The sequence below is a fragment of the Somniosus microcephalus genome, chromosome 18, assembly GCF_052327205.1.
Source record: "Somniosus microcephalus isolate GS21.2 chromosome 18, FLI_Smic_1.0, whole genome shotgun sequence".
Lineage (NCBI taxonomy): Eukaryota > Metazoa > Chordata > Chondrichthyes > Squaliformes > Somniosidae > Somniosus > Somniosus microcephalus.
In genome coordinates this window covers 22,824,399-22,842,655 of record NC_141004.1, presented here as the reverse complement: position 1 = coordinate 22,842,655, position 18,257 = coordinate 22,824,399, and the positions used below count along the sequence as shown (strand labels likewise).

The window sequence follows — 18,257 nt, the reverse complement described above, 5'->3', positions numbered from 1 at the left end:
ATACAGAAGCATGTGTGATTGACGACCGTAGCTGTGGTTTCTATACTTGAAATGTAGTTTAACTTCCACTTACAGAGCTCTTTGCCTGTCCTTTGGTTTGGCATAAACTGTGTGTGTGTGACTTCCTCATTGTATCAAGTCATGACCCTGTGTTAATTTCTTTCAAAAAAAAATAGCGGATACTCTTCCAGAACGATTCCTGTCCACACAACAGAGGTGGGAGAAAGCCACATGTCTGTTATGGTGTTGAATCCTGAAATGAACCAGCATATCTGTAATAAGTAATCAGCATTTTGGTTCATGAACCCTACATTTTGGGTGCATGGGGGAAAAATAATCAATGTACTTTTACATACAAAGAAAATATTGAATGGTAGTATTTTCTGGCTTTAATCATTAGTGTTGTATCAAGATTTCATATTTAAATCTTTTTATTTCTAAGGTGGAGCAAGATCGTCTCGACAAGGTCTGGCCAAATCTCCGTGTCCTCGCACGATCATCCCCAACAGATAAACACACACTAGTGAAAGGTATTCTTTAAAAGTTTTGTTCATTAACACCGCTGCACTGTTTCCCACCGTGTACCATCAAAATGGATATGCATTCTGAAAGTTATAGTCTACAAATGTTTGCTAGTTTTGATTTGTGATTGAAGTTACGTGGGGGGGGGGGGGGAAGGATAACTTTAGACTGTTTTCAATCTCTGTCCATGTTGGTGCAGGTCAGAAATGGGTGATATTAAGGGGGAGGAGCTGAACAGTGCTACAAAATGTCATACTTGTGAAATTGCATTTGGGAAGTTCGGTTATACGGAATAAAGCTTCGTGAAGTTTTTTTTTTATATATGGTTCATAATTCAGATGCATTATGTGGAATGCTTTTGTACTGTCCTATAAAGGATGTTGTCAATAAGCATTACATAACACAACTATCGGCAATTGCAAAGAGTTTAAACCGTACACAAGAAATAGGGAGACGCAGCAATCTGTACAAAACAAAGCACAAATAAACTAAACACACTTTTAAAAACTAGAGCCTGTGCTATTGAAACTTGCGTATTTGATTTCAATCCAGAACAATGGCAAAATGTGAAGCTGTCTTACTAATTTGGTTTATACTAGTTTTAAAAAGGGATTTTGTTCACAGAATGCAACCATTGAGCAGTTGTGTATGTAAAATAAACAAGTCAAGTTAGTGTACCTTGTTCTGATGTATTTGAGCTTCTGCACATCAGCAATGCTTAGCGGTTAGTGCAAAATCTAAACAGTTGCTAAGTAGATTGCTATTGCATTGAAAAGTAGGAGGAAGTAAGTCTTTTCTGTAGAGCATACTTCCCATCCGAGCTCATTTAAAAATGCTTGTGCGATAACTAATATTTCTCATCTTGGCAGGAGGAAGCCTTACTTTTAATCTTTTCTCCGCAGCCTATACAATACCATTTTAAGTCTGAAGCTCCACAAAGATCTACTCGGATGTCAGCCACCACGGAATATGTTGGTGAGCAGCTTCAAAGAATCAGCACTGATCCTTTTGGATGCTGATCAGGAGTCATCAGCATTTTTAAAATTCAATATTGGCTAGGTACAGTTTCTATTCTCGGAGACTGCGGCTGACGTCAGCTGAGTGCCTTTGCCAGGTTTGAGGTCCAAAGCACCAGGTGTCGTGAGGCTGTAGAGAAAAAAATTAAGCAAGTTTTCTCCTACCAGGTAGTTATTTAAAATGAATTTAGTAGCATCATCCTCATCATCATGGTGGGGGTGGGGGTAGTCCCTTGTACGACTTGCAGTTCCTTGAAGGGGAGGTCTGGTTTTGGGGTGGTTTTATAAATCCCAAGATTATCTCAATATCTGAGGGAAAGACTCAGGCAATGTCTTTTTTTTAATTGATTCATCAGTCTTGCACACAAGGAAGGCAACTTGTACCCAGCATCTGTCATTCACAAACTGCTTACTGACTGGATTTTCTGACTTCAAAGCAAGGAAAGACTGGAGGGAGCTTCAATCTGCAACATAACATCTTCTTGCATATCTGTTTATTAAAATTTAATCTATAAAGTGCCTCTTCTCTTACTGCCTAAAGGAGAAGGAAAGAACCAGCTATATTCATTAATGACTTTGTTCATTTGAAAAATTTATCCAGGCCATTGTGACTACTAAAAATCAACAGGTTCAGGATCATTTTGCTATCTTTTATCTTGAGTTGATGACCTCATTGGGGAATGCCAGCTTGGGGGGAGTTGCTGCACTTGGAGTAGTGAGTGTGCGTAAAATCCTGTTGTCATGCAATGATATACGATCCTTGACCAAAGGCGCTTCAATAATCTCCTCTCAATTTTATTTCATCTCTCCCTCATGTTGCTGTGCTCTGTTTCTCCAGGGGCACTTGCTGTTGGAACAAAAACATGTTCCACTGCTACCTCTGTGATTCTGCAAGTTAATCCGCTTAATATCTGAGCCATACAAACCAGGGCAGTGCTAGCTTTGATCCCCAGTTTGTGCTGATTATACCCATCTTAGTCTGCGCAATATTAGGGACACTACAGTTGGTCTTTGCATCCCTTGGATAAGGGTAGAAGAGTATGCAGGATGACTACTGGAAAACCCTGTTGACGCTTAGTGCCGAGGATCTCTCAAAAATGCTGGTCATTCATTGGGGTGCGAGGGGACACCAGTGCCTGTAGAACTGTAACCCAGAACAGATCGGAAGAAAACTGTTCCCAAAACAGCTGAAAGATGTCAGGATGTTCATTCTCAATGTTTTTTTAAGATGTACTGAAAGTGAAACTCCCTTTAAGGGGACACAACCTTTGTGGGGAGAAAAAATGATTACGAAGTCTTTGTTTTAGAACGGAGTGCAGTGGCTTTAATTTTGATGACCTGATGGAAATGATGTTTCTGGCAGCTCTCCTACCTCTCAGTTTTCAAACCTATTTAAAGAGGACAATGCTCCTTTTATGAAAAGCTACTTTGGACTTTCTGAAAAGAGCACCTTATGCAACATTTTAGGGAGCCCTGCATATAAGACACCATGATGACGAGGCTCAAGCTGTTTTTATAAGGAAGTGTTTAGACATAAGAATTCAGTGTAGAATAATACCCAGCGCTCTCTGCGCTGTTCAGTTTTAACAGTGGACCTAATTTTGGACTACGCTTTTTCCTACTGCCCACCAGAAGCAAAGAGTCATAGAGTCATAGAGTTTTACAGCACAGAAAGAGGCCCTTCGGCCCATCGTGTCTGCGCCGCCCATCCATCCCTGTCCAGTCTAATCCCATTTTCCAGCATTTGGTCCATAGCCTTGTATGCAATGGCATTTCAAGTGCTCATCCAAATGCTTCTTGAATGTTGAGGGTTCCTGCCTCTACCACCCTTTCAGGCATTGAGTTCCACATTCCAACCACCCTCTGGGTGAAGAAGTTCCTCCTCAAATCCCCTCTAAATCTCCTGCCCCTTACCCTGAATTTATGCCCCCTTGTTATTGACCCCCCCCCACTAAGGGGAAAAGTTCCTCTTTATCTACCCTATCTATGCCCCTCATCATTTTGTACACCTCAATCAGGTCCCCCCTCAGCCTTCTCTGCTCCAAGGAAAACAACCCCAGCCTGTCCAGCCTCTCTTCATAGCTGAGGCGCTCCATCCCAGGTAACATCCTGGTGAATCTTCTCTGCACCCTCTCCAAAGCAATCACATCCTTCCTATAGTGAGGCGACCAGAACTGCACACAGTACTCCAGCTGTGGCCTCACCAGCGTTTTGTACAGCTCCATCATAACCTCCCTGCTCTTATATTCTATGCCTCGGCTAATGAAGGCAAGTATCCCATATGCCTTTTTAACCACCTTATCTACCTGCTCCGCTGCCTTCAGGGATCTATGTACATGTACACCAAGGTCCCTCTGACCCTCTGTACTTCCTAGGGTCCTACCACTCATTGTGTATTCCCTTGCTTTATTTGTCCGTCCAAAATGCATCACCTCGCACTTTTCAGGGTTAAATTCCATTTGCCACTTTTCCGCCCATCTGACCAACCCGTTTATATCGTCCTGTAGCCGGAGGCTTTCCTCCTCGCAATTTACCACCCCACCAATTTTCGTGTCATCTGCGAACTTACTGATCATACCTTTTACATTCTCATCCAAATCATTTATGTAGATCACGAACAACAAGGGACCCAGCACCGATCCCTGAGGTACCCCACTGGACACAGGCTTCCAGTCACAAAAGCAACCTTCAACCATCACCCTCTGCCTCCTGCCACTCAGCCAGTTTAGGATCCAACGCGCCAAGGCACCCTGGATCCCATGGGCTCTTACCTTCTTAACCAGTCTCCTATGCGGGACTTTGTCAAAAGCTTTACTGAAGTCCATGTAAACCACATCCACAGCATTTCCCCCATCCACCCCACTAGTCACCCCCTCGAAAAATTCGATCAGATTTGTCAGACATGATTTACCCTTTAGTTGTTGATGGTTTTATATTTTTTTTTTTAATTTGTATTGAGGTTAAGTACAACGTTGTCAAGATTTAAAAAAAATGGATGTGTCATTTTTAGGTTTTCATGCAGGTTGTTCTTGACGATTCCTCTTTGTGCTTGGCAGACGTAGTATGTATAAAATACACCACATGGGACAGAATAAGAAGGAGTTTATAGTTTAATTACCCAGTACTGGCTACTCCAATGTTACTAAATCCACCAAAGCTTAAATAGTCAGTTGTACATGTCAATCTTTCTCGCTGTATGACGAGAGTCGATCTTTTTTACTGTATGACGAGAGTAATTCCTATGAAGTGCTGTCTTGTGGGTCTGTTGTTACACTGACATGATGGGCTGGATTTTCATTCAGGAGTCGGGTAGGAGGCGGGACTACGGCTTTCGGGGTTGTAGTCCCGCCTCCATCGAGATGCGGCCAACCCACGCGATTTTAACTTGATTGACATTGTTGAGCCCACCCAACGGACTCAGCAGGCCAATTAAGGGCCACCCGGCAACAGGTGAAGTCACAGACTGAAATTTCATCTGTCAAGAGCTTTTGACAGATGAAATATCAGTGCTTCACAGCTGTTTGAAGCTGTCCGACATGACAGTCTTACTTCTAAACTGAATCTTTCTTCATAGACTCGGTTAGAAAGCTCTCCTGCACAGAAAGCTGAAGGCTGTCACTTTTGACAGTTCGCAGCCATTCTGCTTTCTGTGCCGGTGAGATGAGGGACTCCCAGAGCCTAAAGGAAGGAAGGCTGAAAAGGTAAGAAAAGGTCATTTAAACTTCTTTAAACATTTTACACACACCAAACACACTTACCTTTGCACTCATGCACCCATCACTCACCTGAACACCGACATCTCGACCCCTCCAAGTCCTTCAACCCGACGGCACGCCTTGCAAACTTGGCGTGGTTTGGAGCCGTCGGGAATCCCACACTTCAGCATTAAAAATAGGGAATAGGCTAAAAACTGCCTGTTAACAGGCAGTTAATTGGCACTAATCCCTTCCCGCCTCGGGTAGGCGGGTCCCAGTGCGGGGTGGGTACCCGCCTCCTTTGAAACTGGCATGGAGGCGGGATGGGGTCGGGACCCCTGATTTCGGGATTTTAGACCTCCACACACCTCCAATCCCGACTCCACGGCACAATGAAAATCCTGCCCAGTGAGTGCTGCTTCCCTAATGCTCAAAGGTTGACGGTACACTCCCTGGAAGCAAATTTTAATATATTTTTGGGAGTGATGGGGATTGACTGCCAAAGTTGTTGTCTTGACTAATTTTGCCATTTAAAAAAAAAGTTTTATGAATGTGGTATAAAAATATATTTTAACAGTTTAATATTTGCATCAGCCGAGACATGATGTGAGCCTTTTGGTAATATTGAGTAAGGTTTCCATTAGACTGGCCTTCGTACAGCTCTTTGCTGAGTGGCGTAACTACTCACGGTACCAAACCCAATTAATTACATTGGACATTCCTTCTCTAACTCAATGGAAAGAGAGCAAGAACTGTTAACAAGTGTGGCTAGAGGTTAGTAAGTTTGGCAATATGGAACAGAAACAATGGAATTGTTCTGGGTTTCAACCCCAATGTGAGAAGTGAAGTTATAAACCTATTGAATCAAAAGCAAATACTCAATCTTGAATTCCTGATTTTCATTAAATTCTGAATTGACAAAATTATACACGTATAAGAAAGATAAAATTGGACTATGAAGCTAGAAATTTCTATAAAAATGTTTAAAACCTCCATCTACCTTTTGTACTTCCAGCATGCAACTTAAAGGTAATACAGGAAACTTTCTGATATCCGGCACTGACGGGACCGAGCTGGTGCCATAACATCAAAAGAGCCGGACATACCAGAGTTAATGTTTAAACATACGGAACTGAGAAGCTCCGTGTGAATCAACAAACCCTGTTGCTTAGCAACAGCTTCAAAACAGTCAGCTGCAGCTGCAAGCGTCTGTAGCTGAAGCTGTTGCTATAGCTACAGACCTTGCAGTGCTTGACTGGAGGGGGGGGAAAAAAAAGCAACGAGAACTAAAAAAACATATAGAAAACGGCTCCTGATTTTTGCCATTAGATCGAGTATTCTGGACATATAACCTCCGGATAAACCAAAGTTTCCTGTATATGCAATGCAATTACTGAAAAGGTATTAATGGCAGGAATTCTGCATTATTTATTGTGCCACTGATGATGGACCATAATATTGCATAGAGGTGCTTTTGCAATTTATAGGTAATATAATGAAAATGTAACTAATAATACAAAAACTTCTCTGCTGTCTGAAAGAATCCCAATATTTCCCAATTATGAATTGCTCATTGTCAGAACATTATAGAATCATAGGAATTTATGGCACAGGAGGAGGCCATTCGGCCCGTTGTATCTGCACCGGCCAAAAAAAAGCTATCCAGGCTAATCCCACTTTCCAGCCCTTGGTCCATAGTTCATTTGAACTTCTTTTTGTTTAAACAGGTATTATTGACAGCACAATTGGAGAGATGCGGCAGGTGGTGGCTGTGACTGGAGATGGGACAAATGATGGTCCAGCACTGAAGAAGGCTGATGTCGGCTTTGCTATGGTACGCTTTCATTTTCCTCAATATATCGAGGAATCGCTAAATTATAGTTGGTATCTATTCATTTAAGAAATAGGTTGTCCAATTTGTAATTGTCAGCTTGGCTAAGTGGTAGCACTATTGCTTCTGATTCAAAAGGTTGTAGGTTCAAGTCCCACTCAAGGGATTTGAGCACATAATCTAATTTGACCTTCAGTGCAGTACTGAGGAAGTGCTGCATTATCGGAGGTGCTGTCTTTCAATTGAGACATTAAACCGAGGTCCCATTTGCCTGTTCAGGTGGACATAAAAGATCCCATGACACTATTCAACAGGCAACCATGTTCCAAACTCTAATTAGGTCCTATTTGAAGACGGCTTGCTCCTGCAAAGGCCATGTATTCCAATGTATTTGCAATTTTGATGAGCTGCTCCCCATAGTTTGGCCATGCATCTGGTGGAAGAAAAGTGTTGCCAGGGCGCACTATTTGCAAGGAACTTCCATGTACAAACATCTCATCAGGGTCTGAATGCAGAAAGTTGCAACCTGGGTGTGGATGAACACCAGCCTTCCTTAAGCGGGAGACTCAAAACTGTAGCAGAAACCAAACTAAATTTTTATAACTTGCCTTTTTAAAGTTCTTGCATTCCAATATGGGATCTATGGTCTTGCCTACAAGTTTTAAAGCCTTTGTGGCAGGTTTTGTTAGTTGAAGTGTAAAAGCAAATTTTTCTAAACGCCGTTGGGGGGTGGTGGGGGGTTGGGAGAGAAAGGTGGTGTCATCTTTTTCGCCACCCCCCCCCCACCCAATTAGCAGATCATCGGTCAAGTGACGCTCCAATAGGAGACGTTTCATTCATTGTTGGACACTGCACCAGTATGTGGAGTTATGTTGTAGTGAGGAGAGTCATATTCGTTTCTTTTTAGACTAAAATGTTCAACCATAGCATGGTAGCCGAGGAACCACCCAACCGTCTGGTTGGCCATGAGAACTTCTGGCAGCATTTCTAAGATGCAGACCACAGAATTTTATTCTTCACTGGCAATGCAATATGTTTGACTAAAAGAGACTTTATAGTCATTGAATTCTCGAGAGCTGAACAAGTGCCAGGTCTGCATGATTTTTACATTGAGTTTTAATGTTCAGCAATAATCACATACTTGTCCCTAAAAGCATTGAAATGATTGTTGAAAGTGGCATTTTTTCCAGATACAGCAGGTACTGCCCTTATATTACACCTCTACAGTAAACAGATCTTCACCTCTTCCCCCTCCTGCCAAAAAAAAACTGGCCATAGATGCCCTTGATTGACCAAGGTTGCAAAATGTTAACCACCGCGTTGGAGTATTCTCAAGTTGAATATCAAAGGAATATTGTCCTCCAAGAACACATTGAAGTTCAGCTTATATCCAGGGTATGCTGGGTTAGTTATCTGTCCCTTTTCCCTGACATTGAGAAAGCTTCTGATTAAGTCGAACAGAATTACTTCTAGGATTCTTTGAAATTTGAACTAAGATTGATATTGGGTCCAGGCTTTAGTGAATGCTTTCTACTTTTATATTCCAAATTCTTGCGCTCCAGTGGACTGCCAAAGGCAAAGACTACAGAGGTGCCCATTTGTCACCAGGCTGCTTGTTGTAGTGCTGATACTGTTCTGTCTCAGTGATACGAACATGCAGAGGATTGGTACAGAACAAAACTGCATAAAATATCCCATTTTTATTTTGGTGACCCAAAGTGTTATAATTTGACAATTACTTGAGGGTGATATTCAGATTTGCCTATTGTTTCATAGTGTCATCTATAGGATTTAATTTGAGTTTAAAGCAATGCTCACATTGAATTGGGGTTAAAAACTTCACTGATACTAATCTCACTTGAAATTTGGATAGAATGCAAATGAGAAGAAAATAAGATACCCTCACATTTTTGAAAAGAATGATTGTGTGTTGGAATTTTCCCTATTAATCGCCAAACAGATTGTTCATAAGCCACTTGTATCATTTTTGTGAGTAATTAGATTGCCCAAATCGGTTCCTACTGAGGTTGTATTAGACCAAATTGTCTGCCCAACTAAACTAATTACTGGCTATGATTAGCATAGGAGTCTTGTGACAATCTTTTCCAATGGTTAGTGCAATGTGCAGAGTCAATGCATGTTAGAGAAGAATTGAGCCAAAGCCTTTTGGATAGAGGATTGGCTAACTAACAGAAAACAGAGTCGGGATAAATGGGTCATTTTCTGGTTGCCAACTGTAGTGAGTGGGGTGCCACAGGGATCAGTGCTGGGGCCTCAACTACTTACAATTTATATTAATGACTTGGATGAAGGGACCGAGTGTAATCTAGCCAAATATTCTGATGATACAAAGATAGGTGTGAAAGCAAGTTGCAAAAATTTGGCAGATGGAGTATAATGTGGGGAAATGTGAGGTTATCCACTTTGGTAGGAAAAATAAAAAACAACTTATTATTTAAATGGAGAGAGACTACAAAATGCTGCAGCACAGAGGGATCTGGGGGTCCTTGTGCATGAAATACAAGAAGTTAGCATGCAGATACAGCAAGTAATTAGGAAGGCAAATGGAATGTTGGCCTTTATTGCAAAGGGGATGGATTTTAAACGTAGGGAAGTCTTGCTGCAACTGTACAGGGTGCTGGTGAGACCACACCTGGAGTGCTGCGTACAGTTTTGGTCTCATTTAAGGAGGGATATACTTGCATTGGACGCAGTTCCAAGAAGGTTCATTAGGTTGATTCCTGAGATGACGGGGTTGTCTTATGAAGAAAGGTTGAGCAGGTTGGGCCTATACTCATTGGAGTTTAGAAGAATGAGAGGGGATCTTATTGAAACATATAAGATGCTGAGGGGGCTTGACAAGGTAGATGCAGAGAGGATGTTTCCCCTCGTGGGGGAATCTAGAACTAGGGGGCATAGTTTCAGAATAAAGGGGTCGCCCATTTAAAACCGAGATGAGGAAGAATTTCTTCTGAGGATCGTGAATCTGTGGAATCTCTACCCCAGAGAGCTGTGGAGGTGAAGTCATTGAATATTTAAGGTGGAGATACAGATTTTTGAATGATAAGGGAGTTGAGGGTTATGGGGAGCCGGCAGGGAAGTGGAGTTGAGGCCAAGATCAGATCAGCCATGATCTTACTGAATGGTGGAGCAGGCTCGAGGGGCCAAATGGCCTCCTACTGCTCCTATTTCTTATGTTCTAATTTTAGATCAGTTCTTGTGTTGGCTACTTTTGCTCTGTATAACTTGGTGGTAGACGAGGAACTGAGGTACTAACGTGAATGGGTTTTGAGGGAGAACTCTGTGTGCTGTTCATAGAAATATATATTGCACCAAATGGTGACGCACAAAAGATCGAGGCTGAGCTGGTGGAAAGTGGGTTATGTTTTGTTGATCAACCATACTGGAATAACCCAGCTCAGAACTGTTTTTGGGGGAGGTGGGACCAGTACAAACCGGACGGTTTGCACCTGGGCGGGACCAGAACCGATGTCCTTGGGGGAGTGTTTGCTAGTGCTGTTGGGGAGGGTTTAAACTAAAATGGCAGGGGGTTGGGAACCTGTGCAAGGAGACAGGAAAGGGAAGCAAGGATAGAAACAAAAGACAGGAAGGAGAAAAGCAAAAGTGGAAGGTAGAGAAATCAAGGGTGTAAATCAAATGGCCACAGTAAATAAGAATTCTAAAAGGACTATGTTAAAAAATCAAGCCTGAAGACTTTGGCCTAGAAATTCCCTTGGGTTTGCGCCCATTTAGGGGCGCAAGAGTGGGTTGCGCCGGAAGTTGCGTCGCCGCTGAAATTAGGTGGGCCTTTAAATCGGCGTAAGCCGGTAGCGCTGCGCCGGCACCGATGACGTCATCGGTGTGTGCAGCGCCCCGGTACCGCCCGAAACCACGCCGATCCCCATCTTCAGTAGCGGCTGCCTCTTCCCTGGCGGCCACTAACAACGTTTTGAAAACCTGGCCGTGCTGCAGCCTTAGAGGCGCTATTTAAAGCGGAGGTGCGGCCGGCCGCTTTTTCGGCGGCCGCCTGCCCGCACTTCCTTCCCCGGCCTCCTCCACCGCCCCCCCCCCCCCCCCCGCGGCATTGCCGGCTGGTTTCCGTGGAGCCCGGCACTTCGCCGTTGTGCCGGGCTCTTTTGCCGGCACTTTCAACGGGGCTCCGGCCGTTGCAGGCACCTCCCCCTTAAGAGAAGGGGGAGGCCTGCAGTACAGCAGCCTGCCGCTCCGCATCGGGTGGCGCAGCGGGACCGGCAGCGCTGAAATTCACTTTCAGCGCCCCAAGCGGGGCGGGCACACCCTGTGCCAGCGCCCGCTTCCACTTTGGGGCGCTGAAAGTGAATTTGGGGCGGGCACAACTGGCTCGGCGGCGGGCACTAAATTTCCGGCGCAAACGTGCTGGCGGGGCGTCACCGAATTTGTAGGCCTTTGTGTCTTAATGCGAGAAGCATTCGTAATAAGGTGGATGAATTAGCTGCGCAAATGGATGTAAACGGATATGATATAATTGGGATTACGGAGACATGGCTCCAGGGTGACCAAGACTGGGAATTCAACATCCAGGGGTATTCAATATTCAGGAAGGACAGGAAAAAAGGAAAAGGAGGTGTGGTAGCATTGCTGGTTGAAGAGGAGATTAACACAATAGTAAGGAAGGATATTCGCTCTGATGATGTGGAATCTGTATGAGCAGAGCTGAGAAATACCAAGGGGCAGAAAATGTTAGTGGGAGTTGTATACAAACCCCCAAACAGTAATGCTGAGGTTGGGGATGGCATTAAACGGGAAATTAGAGACGTGTGCAATCCGGGCACAGCAGTTATCATGGGTGACTTTAATCTGCATATAGATTGGGCTAACCAAATTAGTAACAATACTGTGGAGGAGGAATTCCTAGAGTGTATACGGGATGGTTTCCTGGACCAATATGTTGAGGAACCAACTAGAGATCAGGCCATCTTAGACTGGGTATTATGTAATGAGAAAGGATTAATTAGCAATCTTGTTGTGCGAGGCCCCTTGGGGAGGAGCGATCATAATATGATGAATTCTTCATTAAAATGGAGTGTGAAGTAGTTGACTCTCAGACTAGGGTCCTGAATTTAAATAAAGGAAACTCGTATGAGGCACGAGTTGGCTAGGATGGATTGGGGAACATTACTTAAAGGGTTGACGGTGGATAGGCAATGGCAAACATTTAAAGATCGCATGGCTGAACTATAGAATTTGTTCATCCCTGTTTGGCATAAAAATAAAACAAAAAAGGTGACTCAACCGTGGCTAACAAGGGAAATTAGGGATAGCATAAGAGCCAAGGAGAGAACATATAAATTGGCCAGAAAAAGCAGCAAACCTGAGGATTGGGAGCAGTTTAGGATTCAGCAAAGGAGGACAAAAGGATTAATTAAATGGGGGAAAATAGACCAAGAGTAGGCTTGCAGGGAACATAAAAACTGACTGTAAAAGCTTCTATAGATATGTGAAGAGAAAAAGATTGGTGAAGTCAAGCGTAGGTCCCTTGCAGTCAGAATCAGGGGAATTTATAATGGGGAACAAAGAAATGGCAGACCAATTAAATACACACTTTGGTTCTGTCTTCACAAAAGAGGACACAAATAACCTCCCAGAGATGCTGGGGAACATAGGGTCGAATGGCAGCACGGTGGCATAGTGGTTAGCACTGTTGCCTCACAGCGCCAGGGACCCGGGTTCGAATCCGGCCTCGGGTGGCTGTCTGTGTGGAGTTTGCACATTCTCCCCGTGTTTGCGTGGGTTTCCTCCGGGTGCTCCGGTTTCCTCCCACAGTCCAAAGATGTGCGAGTTAGGTTGATTGGCTATGATAAATTGACCCTTAGTGTTAGGGGGATTAAATACGTGGGGTTACGGGGATATGTGTTGGTGTAGGGATTACGGGGATCGGGTGGGATATGTGTCGGTGCAGGCTCGATGGGCCGAAATGGCCTCTATCTGCACTGTGGGGTTTCTGTGATTCTGTGATTCTGTGAATGAGAGGGAGGAATTGAATGAAATCAGTATTTGTGGGGAAATGGTGTTAGGGAGATTGACGGGATTGAAGGCCGATAAATCCCCAGGGCCTGATAATCTACATCCTAGGGTACTTAAGGAAGTGGGCCCTAGAAATAGTAGATGCATTGCTGGTCATCTTTAAAAATTCTATAGACTCTGGAACAGTTCCCATGGATTGGGGGATAGCTAATGTAACCACACTATTTAAAAAGGGTGGTAGAGAGAAAATGGGGAATTATAGACCAGTAAGCCTGACATCGGTAGTGGGGAAAATGCAAGAGTCCATTATAAAAGATGTAATAACAGAGCACTTGGAAAACAGTGACAGGATCAAACAAAGTCAACATGGATTTACAAAAGGTAAATCATGCTTGACTAATCTACTGGAATTTTTTGAGGATGTAACTGGTAGAATAGATAAGGGAGAACCAGTGGATGTGGTGTATTTGGACTTTCAGAAGGCTTTCGATAAGGTCCCGCATAAGAGATTAGCACGTAAAGTTAAAGCACATGGGATTGGGGGTAAGTTACTGTCTTGGATAGAGAACTGGTTGGCAGACGGGAAGCAGAGTTGGAATAAACGGGTCTTTTTCCGAGTGGCAGGCAGTGACTCATGGGGTACCGCAGGGATCGGTGCTAGGACCCCAGCTATTCACAATATATAAATGATCTAGACGAGGGAACTAGATGTAATAGCTCCAAGTTTGCAGACGACAAAAAGCTGGGTGGGCGTGTGTGCTGTGAGGAGGATGCAGAGAAACTCCAGTACGATTTGGACAGGTTGGGTGAATAAGGCAGATGCATGGCAAATGCAGTATAATGTGGATAAATGCGAGGCTATCCACTTCGGTGACAAAAACAGGAAGACAGATTATTATCTGAACGGCAATAGATTGGGAAAAGGGGAAGTGCAATGAGACCTGGGTGTCCTTGTGCACCAGTCGCTGAAGGTAAGCATGCAGGTGCAGCAGGTGGTTAAGAAGACAAATGGTATGTTGGCCTTCATTAGTGAGAGGATTAGAGTACAGGAGCAAGGATGTCTTGCTGCAGTTGTACAGGGCGTTGGTGAGACCACACCTTGAGTATTGTGTGCAGTTCTGGTCACCTTATCTGAGGAAGGATGTTCTTGCCATGGAGAGAGTGCAGCGAAGATTCACCAGACTGATACCTGGGATGGCAGGAATGACGTATGAGGAGAGATTGGGTCAATTAGGCTTATATTCGCTAGAGTTTAGAAGAATGAGAGAGGATCTCATTGAAACTTATAAAATTCTAACAGGACTAGACAGACTAGATGCAGGAAGGTTCCCGATGGTGTGGGAGTCCAGAACCAGGGGTCTAAGGATAAGGGGTAAGCCATTTAGGACGGAGATGAGGAATTCCTTCACCCAGAGAGTGGTGAACCTGTTGAAGTCTCTGCCACACAGGGCAGTTGAGGCCAATTCATTAAATATATTCAAGAAGGAGTTAGATATATTTCTTCAGGCTAAAGGGATCAAGGGATATGGGGAGAAAGCAGGGACAGGGTACTGAATTTGGATGATCAGCCATGATCTCATTAAATGGCGGAGCAGGCTCGAGGGGCCGAATGGCCTATTCCTGCTCCTATCTTCTATGTTGCCACCAATTGGTACAGAACACTGGTAACTCGGGTAAACTATATTTTAGGAAACACTCCATGCTGGAGTTTCTCCAAACTAATTTTTTTTTAAAAGGCTGATCCAAGCAAGATTGGACTTTACTCGGAGGACTTTACTTATGTCCCCAAGTTTTGCCAGCTTTATTCTGTTTGTACATTTAACGGTTGTGTGTGGTGCTGCAAAGGGAATTATTCTATGAAGTCTAAAGTTATCGATGAGCTTTTGATCAGATTTACTTGTTATTATTAAGGGTTGGTGTTTATATTTCAATATACTGGACTAGTCTGACATAGCAAATGCTTTTGGTCTTCCTCATTTGCACTTATGGTGCCAATGAAGATAGCAGTAAAGCTTTTTCTTTTATAAGGAACTGAACAGTTTTAATCTGCAGTCTTGTGTTTTCATTATCACCAATTAAGATGAAGATCTTCATGAATAATTTTAGCGGTCACCTTTCAGTTAATCACCAAGTCTGCCACACTGAGTCAGTAATAAGAAACCAAAATCTGACTGCAAAAATAAGAAACCAAAATCTGACTGCAAAAATAAGAAACCAAAATCTGACTGCAAACCTAACACCAATATCTTCAAAGAAACACTGTGGTATAAATTAGTCTGGGCCTGTTTTCAGGCTGCAGCTGAACCAAGAGGCCTGGGAATCGATGGAAGTTGGTCCTTGGGCCTCCTCTGAATAATCGGGGCGAGCTGGCCGCACCTTCGACGGGGAGATACAATTGGCAGCCCTCAGGTGAAGTCCGTGATGTGGGGGATTGGAGTGAGCCACGGTCAGGGTGGGTGATCACCAAGGGGGAGCGCGCTTGCTCTTCCTGGCTTCCAACTAGGGTTTTTTTTTTAAATCAAAAAAATTATTTTATTAAAAAAAAAACGTTACTGTGGTTGGCAGTCACGGGGAGCCGCTGGAATCTCCTAAGCCCTGAATAGGCCTAATATCTGCTTATCCATAACTAATTTTACAACAGGCGTTGGGTCTCAATATGTTAATTAGGGGGCTAACTCCTGATATTGGCGACGCCTAAAAATAAATGGGCCTCACAAATTTAGCAGTGGGATCCAACCAATGACCCTGTAATTTTTTTTGGGTGCGCGGTTATTACCATTGTAAAGCCGGTGAGTGGCACGCACGGGACCTCTAGATCACTTGGACTCATCCCTGTGCAGACTTGGGCGCAGGCCAACCCAGTGCTAATTCTGTATGCTTGTGCCTGTTTTATACTGGGAAGAAGGGCCACAGCGCATACCAATTTCTACCCACTGCATTCCATTCGAGGCTGAATACGTCTCTGCACTGATACCCTACACACAACCAGCTCTAGGCAAACCTGATTTCTAAAAGTAGCTTTTCCTAATTGTGATAATTCAGTCTTTAAGTCCCAGTAATAATTCTTCTATAAGGGCTCAAATAAATAAACTTTTGCCACTGCTCAAGGGCACAAGTTCAGTGTTTTTACTTGCGTTGGGAGTTTCCACTGCTGTGTTTGTAGTTCAGAGCTTAATGTAATTCAGCTGCAGGCTTGTGAACTGGCACTGGGTAATGGTGTTTCTGCCATTTAAGATTTATTTCCCCCCCCCCCCCCCCCCCATTTGATGTATGACCAACGAGTGTCATTTTTTGTTTCTGGCCTCTGGTTCCTTAGAAGAGGAGCCAAAGATTTTGTAAACTTCTATGGTTTTGTGGAATAGTGGTCTGCTGAATGTATCTAATTGTGGTTGATGTTATTTGCCCATGTACATGTGGTGGAGGCGCTTCAGGATACTTGAATGAGCAGTGCCTATACCATTTGAGTAAAATGTAAACAAATAAGGAAAGCCCACATTACAGAATGAATCTTTTTTGCACCTTCCAAAAAAAAAGCCAGAGAGAAAAGCACTATGCCTAATGGTAATTGGCGGGCTAATTTGACATGATTATAGGAAATACCAGTAGATCTCCTGTGGGTTTTTTCCCATGGAAAGTTAGGACAGAGCAAGAGAATGGGGATCTGGATCTATTACAGATATACAACTGCAGGTGTGATTGGCCCAGAATATGCTGTACATGATATACATAGGAAATTTAATATAATGGAGATTAGCCTAGTAGAAATTCATTTCGCATCTGAATATTATTTTGCTGGTGGCACAGCCAGGAATAATGTCATTCTTTACAAAGTCTGTTTTTTTTTCAGTTTGAATAATGAATTTAACTGCTTACAGCTTAGTGAGCTCTGCTAAAGAGATGATTCATTCGCAAATTTTTTTTCTCTTCAAAATTCAACTTGTACAATTTTAGGCCAACCAATAAACCAAGACCTTAATTAGTATGAGACAGAAACTGAAGTCTACAGTTGAATGCAGTGGTAAATGTTTACATAGAACATAAGAAATAGGAGCAGGAATAGGCCACCCGGCCCCTCGAGCCTGCTCCGCCATTCAATAAGATCATGGCTGATCTTGGGCTCAAAGCCACTTCCCTGCCTGCTCCCCATAACCCTTCACTCCCTTATCTTGTAAAAACCTGTCTATCTCCACCTTAAATGTATTTAATGACCCAGCCTCCACAGCTCTCTGGGGCAGAGAATTCCACAGATTTACGACCCTTGGAGAAGAAATTCCTCCTCATCTCTGTTCTAAAAAGGCGACCCTTTATTCTGAAACTATGCCCCCGAGTACTAGATTTCCCCACAAGGGGAAACATTCTCTCCTCTTCTACCTTGTCGAGTTCCCTCAGTATCTTTATGTTTCAATAAGATCACCTCTCATTCTTCCAAAATCCAATGCGTATAGGCCCAACCTGCTCAACCGTTCCTCATAAGTCGTCAACCTCATCTCTGGAATCAACCTAGTGAATCTTCACTGAACTGCCTCCAATGCAAGTATATCCTTCCTTAAATAAGATCAAAACTGTATGCAGTACTCAAGGTGTGGTCTCACTAATACCCTGTATAGTTGTAGCAGGACTTCCCTGCTTTTATACTCCAACCCCCTTGCAATAAAGGCCAACATTCCATTTGCCTTTTTGATTACTTGCTGCACCTGCATGCTAACCTTTTGTGCTTCATGCACAAGGACCCCCTGGTCCCTCTGCACTGTAGCATTTTGTAATCTCTCTATTTAAATAATAGCTTTTTTATTTTTCCTGCCAGAGTGGATAACCTCACACTTTCCCACATTATACTCCATCTGCCAAATGTTTGCCCACTCACTTAGCCTGTCTATATCCCTTTGCAAATTCTTTGAGTCCTCTGCACAACTTGCTTTCCCACCCATCTTTGTATCATCCGCAAACTTGGCTACATTACACTCGGTCCCTTCATCCAAGTCGTTAATGTAGATTGTAAATAGTTGAAGCCGTGGCACCCCTCTAGTTACCGTTTGCCAACCGGAAAAAGACCCATTTATCCCGACTCTGCTTTCTGTTAGTTAGTTTCTTGCTCTGTACCTGTGTTGGATAAACAGTGAATTGATGGCATGTGGCATATGCAAATGGAACATCAAAATAGCAACTTTTTACCTAGGTGTATGCTCCGGA

The 18,257-nt window shown here is 43.5% G+C and overlaps 1 protein-coding gene across 6 annotated transcripts in view; it reads left to right on the top strand.

The window, feature by feature from the left end:
• Positions 1-18,257, top strand: part of LOC147105123 (plasma membrane calcium-transporting ATPase 1-like) — a 268,080-nt gene that overhangs the window by 217,024 nt on the left and 32,799 nt on the right. For all 6 annotated transcript variants that reach the window (XM_086011218.1, XM_086011221.1, XM_086011219.1 and 3 more), the window contains 2 exons: positions 443-530; positions 6,961-7,067. In XM_086011218.1, the coding sequence (XP_085867344.1) occupies positions 443-530; positions 6,961-7,067 (195 nt within the window). The remainder of the gene's footprint in view (positions 1-442; positions 531-6,960; positions 7,068-18,257) is intronic.